This window comes from Aethalodelphis obliquidens, unplaced genomic scaffold (assembly GCF_003676395.1).
Source record: "Aethalodelphis obliquidens isolate GAN/ISIS:26980383/991018 unplaced genomic scaffold, ASM367639v1 scaffold52, whole genome shotgun sequence".
Taxonomy (NCBI): Eukaryota; Metazoa; Chordata; class Mammalia; order Artiodactyla; family Delphinidae; genus Aethalodelphis; species Aethalodelphis obliquidens.
The window spans coordinates 14344161-14353139 of NW_020837996.1; the positions used below are offsets into that span (position 1 = coordinate 14344161).

The 8979-nt window shown below is 51.3% G+C and overlaps 1 protein-coding gene across 1 annotated transcript; it reads right to left on the reverse strand.

Moving 5' to 3' along the window:
* Positions 1-1286: 1286 nt before the first annotated feature.
* On the reverse strand, positions 1287-8339 carry FABP6 (fatty acid binding protein 6). The gene is made up of 4 exons (XM_027084393.1): positions 8212-8339; positions 6912-7087; positions 4868-4957; positions 1287-2403 (listed from the first exon to the last, which is right to left on the reverse strand). Exons 1-4 carry the CDS (start codon positions 8276-8278, stop codon positions 2350-2352), a joined length of 387 nt encoding a protein of 128 aa, XP_026940194.1. The 5' UTR covers positions 8279-8339; the 3' UTR covers positions 1287-2349.
* Between the last annotated feature and the right edge of the window lie 640 nt (positions 8340-8979).

Here is an 8979-nt window from a genome sequence, read left to right on the forward strand (position 1 = left end):
ACTGAGCTGCCAGTGAGTTGGGCTGTGCTGTCCGTCCAAGTTGAGGCTGGCTCCTGAGAGTGAAAGGCCATAGATTACACAGGCTGCAAGGACCTGAGGTCAGGTAGCACTTGCTAAGCACCTGCTGTGTGCCAGACCCTTCGCAAGGTGTCGGGCAAACCTTATTTCTAATAACCCATATGTGGGACTTGTATATTCAAGATAATTTAGATCATTCAACTCTCTTTGTAGTATATGTTTCGGGTATACAGTATTATAATTCAACTTTGCCGTATATTTGTATACTTTGTATATTTGTATATACTTTGCAGTATATTTGTATATACTGAAGAGAGATCACCAGCACCAGTTTAGGTAGCATCCATTACCACCATACAGTTAACCCCCTTAACCATTTCACCCACCCGCCTAACCTTCTTCCCTTCCGGTAACCACTAATCTGTTCTCTGCATCTATGAGTTTTTGTTTTATTTTGAAATCATACGATATTTGTCTTTCTCCATCTGACTTATTTCACATAACATAATACCTTCAAGGTCCATCTGTGTTGTCACAAATGGCAGGATTTCGTTCTTTTTTATGGCTGAATAGTATTCCTGTGTGTGTGTGTGTGTGTGTATTTGTGTGTGTGTGTGTGTGTGTGACAGAGAGAGAGAGCAAGAGAGAGAGACATCTTCTTTATCCATTCATCCACTGATGGACACTTAGATAATTCAACTCTTATAGTGAGTGCATTCTTCTCTTTTCAAGGAGTCCTGCAGGATTTTTGATTAGGGAAGGAGAGAGTTTCCCATTTGATGCTACTTGCTCTTGTAAGGTTCTTACGCTTTTCACTAAGGGAGGCCTCAAAGTCATGGCTTTGGCAGCAGAATCCAGCTAGAAGTCAACATTGTTCAGCTTTGACTTTTTTAAGTAGTCTTAGTCTATTTATGGCAAATGATGTTGGCTTTCCATGAATATAAGTGATATAAAGTTTCCATTGTAGTAAAAATAAGTGAGTTGCCATAGAGAAAAATATGGGGTAAGAAGAAGTCAGGGTGGGGCTTCCCTGGTGGCGCAGTGGTTGAGAGTCCGCCTGCCGATGCAGGGGACGCGGGTTCGTGCCCCAGTCCGGGAGGATCCCACATGCCGCGGAGCGGCTGGGCCCATAAGTCCAGGGCCGCTGAGCCTGCGCATCCGGAGCCTGTGCTCCGCAATGGGAGAGGCCACAACAGTGAGAGGCCCGCGTACCACAAAAAAAAAAAAAAAAGTCAGGGTGAGGACTTCCCTGGCTGTCCAGTGGTTAAGACTCCATGCTTCCACTGCAGGGGGCACAGGTTTGATCCCTGGTCCAGAACTAAAGATTCTGCATGCTGCATGGCACGGCCAAAAAAAGTAATAAAATAGAAGTTAGGGTGGTACCCGGATGGGGAATACTCCCAAGGAGTATGAAAGAGGAGAATGAAAAAAAGCGCATCAGGATTAGCGATTATCTAGCCACGGGACAGGCAGACCTCCCTCCTCTTCTTCCATGCCCCGGACAGACACTGTAATCAGGCAGGGATGCCTGCTCAGTCCAAATGCTGCCTCAGAATCCTTCCTGATGCAGGGCTCCAGGCACCTACCAGGGGATCAGAGTGACCCTTCTGACCACCTTTCCCAGCCCACTGCAGCTTCTCCAAGTTTCTCCCAGGCCCCCCTGTCTAAGCCCTACTCTGACAGCTCGCTTCCTGCCTGGCACTCCCATAACCCCTTTGCCATCTCATAGACTCCCATTTCTCCTCAGTTCCTCATTGGTCCTCCTGGCCCCCTCTTGTACCAGCAGGTAAACTGAAACCCAAAGGAACGACTCCACAGCAGATTAGCAGAGAGCCACAGCCATGCTGAAACACCTTCCCTGGCTAAGCCCTGGTGGGTGCATCCCAGTGTCCGTGCAGCCTCGGGACCCAGCAGCGGGGAGCCCTTCCCCACCTTGCTGTGGCCCATCTGAGAGTCAGTGTGCCACCCCTCCGAGGTGATATTTGTCTCTTGAAAGGATGGTCTCCACGCAGAATGTGGATGGCAGGCTGGGGCGAGGGGTCCACAGAAGTGTGCCCGCCATGCATCCTGAGCACCGCCTTTGCCCTCTCCCCGGGGCCAGGGGTCTCCCGTCCATACCCGTCTCCCTCTGCCATGACACAGGTCCCGCAGAGATCTCAGGGCCAAGGTGTGGCCTGTGTAGCCATCGTCAGGGGTTTCCCACCCCCACCAGCCAGAACTGCCCCAAGACAGCAGAGAACAAAGGCAGAGGCTCTGGAAGGAGCAGAATGTCTGTTGTTACATCCGCTTTATTGGTGGCTTTGCGGCCCCCGCGGAGCCCTGCCTACTAGCTCAGGCCAGCCTCTTGCTCACGCGCTCGTAGGACACACCTGCAACGGTGGAGATCTGGAAGAAACAGCAGGAACAGGGGGTGTCAGTGCAGGGGCCCCAAGGTGACCATGGGGCCCAGAGAAGGTAGACCAGCTTCCAGTCCCAGCCCTGAGTGGGAGTGAGCCTGCTGCACTGCTTCTCCGGGCCTCAGTTTCCCAATTTGTTACAGGACTCATTGTGTGGACTCTACATGGCCAAAGTGCTAACAGATGTTGGCGTGATGTGGCTTTTCGTGGGATAATCTTCCACCCATCTGTCCATATCAGTTCACCCATGCCGGGCCCATCTGCACGACACCAAGATTGTCCCCATTGTACAGATGAGAAAACTGAAGGTTAGAGAAATCAGTCACCCCTCTAAGTCCGAGGGGCCATGCTCACCCTCTGCACCATTTAGCATTTATGGGGTCCCTGTGCTCGGTGATGGGAAGATACATTCTCTGTCCTCAGGAAGTGTAAGCATTCATGGAAGAGGCTGCAAGAGGATACTGTTCGGCCAAGGCCCACTGTGTGTGGTGCCCTGGGCTCAAGGCCAAGACACGCTGTCTTGGGATGTGTGCGTAGCATCAGTTGGTCCAGATCCCCAGCAGAGGAAAGCAGCTTTCTTGTGAGGAGGGGTGGGTGGCAAGTGGAGTTTGGTGGAAGCAGTTTTGTCAAAGGGCAGCAGTGTGAAGTGATGTGTGATTTGCATATGGGATGGATGGAAGATGAAGTGGAGGGGGAGGCTGGGGAGGAGGCTGGGGCACGGTCTAGAGGAGAGGTGATGAGAGAAGGGGTGCTGGTGGTGGGTGGAGATGGGAGGAGGGGTGCTTGCAAAATGCACCCATGTTGGTAGAGAAGAAGGGAGGTATCCAGAACGATTCTGGGCCTCCAGAGTTGGGAGATCTGCAACCAAGATGGCTTGTCTCTGGTGCCTGGTCTGTGTGCGTGTGCATTTGCGTGTGTGCGTACGCGTGCGTGTATATAATGGCCCTGAACTCTGGGCTCTGCTCACACCATATAGGCTCCACGGTCAGGCGCCTCTAGGAATTAGGAAATGGGTTTGTTCCATTTGGGAAGATCAGTTCAGTTGGGCACAAATGTGCTCCATTCTCCTGCCCTGTGTTCTCCCTGCACTCCTTACAGGCTGGGGAGCTTTGCCTCTAGCTTTCATCAGGTTCTCCAAGAGGTTGATTTCCATCCGGAAGAAAATGTATAGTCACTTATGTCACACACACACACACACACACACATATATACATACATATATATATGTATATATATGTGTGTGTATATATATACACATACACATAGATATATTTTTAAAACACTGTACATCTATTTATTTTTAGATTTTTTTTTTTTTTAAACTAAAATGAAGGGGAGAAAGAAGACCCATTGGCCTGGGAAGAGCAGGCAGAGAATTTAGAAGTCAGCTGATGCGATCTGCCTCCACCACAAAGTAGCTGTGTGACCTTGGGCAAGTTACTCGTGTCTCTGAGACTCTATGGCTTCTCTGTAAAATGGGAGTAATGCGAGGGCACTGAGCCTCTTGGGCCACGTGCTCCTTTTCTCTAGACTGGGCTTGAGATGAGGAAAACAAGGAAACAAGGGAGAGATTGAGAGACAGAGAGAGAGGACAGGGGGAGGCAAACCCTGCTTTCCTCATCACTTCCCTTCTGGAGAGGCTTGGGGAGGACAGACCAGACCTCCCCCAGGGGGACTCTAGCCCAGGACACAGGCTCACGAAGGGGAAATGACACGTAGAAACGCCTTCCTTTTCCTCTTAACCTCACACCGTTTCTTTCACCTGGGGAAAACTTTGGAGCCCCAGGGAGAAGAGAGGGATGTGAGATGAGGGCCCTCCAGGGCAGCACCTCCAACCTGTGTTTACAGAGAATGGCGTGTGGGAGGGGTCAGTCCACAGGTGTGTGAGTTGTCCCTGTCAGCGTTTCAATAAATGTTTAATTAGTTGGCAACGTTTGCTAGACTGGAAATTTCACTTGGAAGTGCCAATTTCCAGCTTCTCTTGAAACGCCAGAACATCTAGCAGCAAGGGCCTAAAGTCCCTTGTGGAAGTGGAATGGCGATGGCTACCCTTGCAGGGCCCACCCAGACTCCCCACTTCATTCACACTCTGGGAGGGGTCCAGACGTGCGTCCCTGCGGTGGCCGAGCGTGGGCACTGGAGTCAGACTGCCCAGAGCCAAATCCCTGCTTTGTCAAAAAAGCTCTGTGCCCTCCGGCCAAGCACTTAGCCATCCCGTGTCTCAGTTTCCTCACCTGCAAAATGGGGATAAAAATCCTTACCTAACAGGGTGATTGTGAAGGTCAAATGAGGTCATGTGCACCCAGTGCTCAGCACAGAGCCTGGCCCATGGTTGGGCGGGTAGGGGGGGTTGCCCATAAAGCCAGCTGCCCAGAGGACCACCTCTTGGGGGCCGTGGCTGGGGGCAGAAAAGCATTCTCATCGATTTTGCCAGGAACCAGTGGGACACTCACCTCCACCAGCTTGCCATCCACAATCTCCGCAGTGTAGTTGTAGTGGGGGAAGTTCACCACCACCTTCCCACCCTCCATCTGCACAGTGGCCTGGAAGAGAAGCAAAACACAGAGTTGCAGAGCACCCCCCAAACACAGGCCAGCCCCTCAGGGATGAAGGGCCTGCTTGCAGCCTCAGCAATCACCCTTTGGGAATTAATTTACCCTATAGACATCTGATCACATATATCCAAAGATACAGATAACCTGTGCAAGTCACTGAACCTTTCTGTGCCTCGGTTTTGTTTGTTTATTTATCTTTATTTATTTAGTTAGTTTTGGCTGCGTTGGGTCTTCTTTGCTGCACATGGACTTTTTCTAGTTGCAGTGAGTGGGTGCTACTCCTGGTTGCGGTGCGCGGGCTCTCATTGCGGTCGCTTCTCTTGTTGCGGAGCACGGGCTCTAGGCGTGCGGGCTTCAGTAGTTGTTGCGCACGGGCTTGGTTGCTCCGCGGCACGTGGGACCGTCCCGGACCAGGGCTCGAACCCGTGTCCCCTGCATTGGCAGGCGGATTCTTAACCACTGCGCCACCAGGGAAGTCCCTGTGCCTCGGTTTTCTCATCTCTAAAATAGGGGTAGTAACTGTACCTACTTCCTGGAGTTATGGGGAGGATTAAATGATTTACTATGATACATATAAAGTGCTTAGAGCAGTGCCTGGCTTGGTGTTGAGCACCCCTTGTTAACTATGGAGTCAGTTGTGATCATCATTTTTAGAAGGATGCTAACGTCATCCAAGGGTGTTGATTGCAGCATTGTTTGTAATACAATGCTGTATTATCCACTGGTAAATAACCTAAAAATCTATTAATGAGGGAGTGGTAAATAAATGATAGCATTTCCATACTATAGGATACTGTACCACCATTAAAAAAGAAGAGGCAAGACAATATGTGCTGACACAGAAAGACATCTGTGAGAAATTGTTAAATTTTTAAAATACCCAAGTGGCAGAATATGAATATTATGACTACGTATCCTCCACCTTGGCAGCCTAGAAGCCTGAAGGAGCAAAGTACTCTCTTGGCCAGGGTTGGAGGCTACAGAGGGGAATGGGTGGAAGACCTGGGGGACCAGTCTGGGTAAGAAGGGACAAACAACCACCTTTCAATTCTTTGCTACCCAAGACTGCAGTTTCAAACCCAGATGAGTCTGGTTCTAGGGCCTGGGCAATTAATCTCTAGGCCACGCTGGAGGCAGCATTAAAATGTGGTTATGGAGGCTTCCCTGGTGGTGCAGTGGTTAAGAATCCACCTGCCAACGCAGGGGACACGGGTTCAAGCCCTGGTTTGGGAAGATCCCATGTGGCACGGAGCAACTAAGCCTGTGCACCACAACTACTGAGCCTGCGCTCTAGAGCCCGCGAGCCACACCTGCTGAAGCCCATGGGCCACAACTACCAAAGCCCGCACGCCTAGAGCCCGTGCTCCGCAACAAGAGAAGCCACCACAATGAGAAGCCTGTGCACTGCAATGAAGAGTGGCCCCTGCTCGCTGCAACTAGAGAAAGCCCGCGTGCAGCAATGAAGACCCAGTGCAGCCAAAAATAAATAAATAAAATTAATTAATTAAAAAAAAAATGTGGTTGTGCTCTACGGAACCAGACTGCCTGGTTATACAGGCCCACCCCTGCTGTGGGATCCAGGCAGCTATTTCATCCTATGACTTAGCCCAGCTCCCCCATCTGTAAAACAGGGCAGTAATTGTAGCGACCTCATGGGCTTACCTGCATTAAGATGTGTGACAGATCCAGCAAGTGTCTGGGATATATGTGTGAAGGATTCAGCAAATGTTAACAATTTTTACTATCATTATAGTGTCCGTTATTGACGGTAGCATTAAAAACTAGGAGAGGCTAAACTGCCAAGTAACTCAGGCTGTTAAAGCTGGAGGCTAGACTCGAGAAGAAGCCTCAGCTCGGGGAGCAGCCCCCAGGGACATGGTGGGGACCAAGAAGTCAGCCAGAGTCCTGGCGAAGGAGGGAGGGGTGGCCAGCTGCCTCTCACCTTGAACTTCTTGCCCATCACGGTCTCCATGTCGCACTCTTTGCCGATGGTGAAATTGTTGGTAATGGAGGGGCCCCCGGGGTAGTTCTGGGACCAGGTGAAGTTCTGCCCGTCCTGCTGCACCTCTGAGATAGTCTTGAGGCCGCGACCCTTTTCAATCCTGTCGCTGGGGAGCCCTGGGCCAGGGGACAAGCAGAGTGGCCATGTAAGAGCTGCCTACGACTTGTGGCTTTGGGCACGAGCTTGCCTCCCCTACAGCAGGCTAGCCTGACAGTCGAGCACAAGCCCCATGTCGTGAGCCATGTGGCTTGGGCAAGTCACTGTCTCTCCCAGCCTCAGTGTTTTCATCCAAAAAATGGGGATAATAAGGCCCATTTCACAGGGCTGTTGCAAGGATTAAATTACAGTGTTTGTGTCTGGTAAAACTGCTGGCATATAGTTAAGAATAAATAATAGCTGCTCTTCTGATAGTAGTAGAACAGAAATTTGCCAACCTCACAAATTTCTAAGATGAATGAGACCTTCAAGACTGTCTTGAAATGCTCTTGCTTTACAGATAAAGATTGCTACATCTAGACTGTTGTAGGTGAAACCAAGTCACTGTTCCTTCAGGGCCAGTCCCAGTGATTGACTCAGAAGGGCTCTTGCCTTCCCAAGGCCCCAGGGCACATGGATCCTGCTCTTGGGGCCCATTTCCTACCAGGAGGTCGTAGGCCCTGGTCCCCTGGGGCTGTCCTCAATCTAGAAAACTGCACTGCCTCACACTTAGCTAGCACACCAAGATTTCTGCAGGATTGTCAAGTCCACTGTCTCTTTGGTTCTTCACAACCAGTGCTGCAAATCCAACAGAAGAGTGGGGTCTTTGATCTCCACCCAGAGTGCCTAGCACTGTAAGAGGCCCCCGTTTGCTCAGTGACTTAGTGAACGAGTGGCTTGTCAAACCTGATCTCTGTGCTCCCACCCCTTGGTCACCTCTCCCCAGGCAGGATGTGGTGACACCACTCATCATCTCATCCTCGGGTCCAGGGGGTCTAATGACATCTGCCACTGATGCACAGTGTGACCTCGGGCAAGGCTTGCTGAGGCACCCCATCAGTAACATTGGGTTGGTCTGCGTGTAGCAAGCATTCAGTAAATGTTTGAATGAATAAACCAATTAACTCTCCACCTCACCCATGACTGGCTGCGGGACCTTGCACGAGTCACTCAACTTCTCTGAGCCTCGCAGACTGTGGGTTCCCTGTGCAGAGCTGGCCGTGACAGCCCAGCCCCAGGAAGGTGCTTTCAGGAGCTCACTCACCCAGGCGCTTCATGAACTCGTCATAGTTGTTCTCGCTCTCCATCTCATACTTGCCGGTGAAGGACATGCTGCCGGAGAGCTGGAGGCTCAGGAGAAGAAGGATGAGGAAGCAGGGCTGCGGTGCTGAGGGGTCTGGTGCCTCAGCTTATAAACCCTCCCAGATGCTGAGGCTCAGCCCCAAAGTCACCCCACTTCTCCTTCCCACCTCTGAAGAGGAAGTACCGGCAATTTTATGATGTAGGCAGGCAGCAGAAACCTGAGGTTATTCACCCTGGGGACTCGTTGGCTGGAATCCCATTGCCACTGGCAAGGCCAGGGCCAGCTCTGCCACAGGGTTTGAGGTGTCATCCACCTCTGCCCAGCCCTCCCTCTATCCACGCTCCCATCTTCCCTCATTTACTCAGTCACCCCTGCATTCGTCGACCAAAGTGCCTCGGGCACCTCATTTTGGGGCCAGCACTGAGGAAGCAGTGAGACATGCCCCCTTCCCAAAACAGCCTCCAGTCTGGTCCAGGGACAAAACACACCTGCAGAGAACCCCTGTGCAAGCAGGATGGGATGTGTCCCGAGAGACGTGCAGATCTGGGGCCTGGGGCCTAGGGAAGGAGTGATGGTGTCCAGCTGGCTGGTGTAGCTTTGCATAGGAGATGGCATTTAATACAGGTCTTGAAGGAATTTGGATGTTTACAGAAGTGGTAAGGTTGGAAGACACTGAGAATGGAGGCAGGTAACATTCTAAGTTGAGGGAACAACGTGATGAAGGTGGGA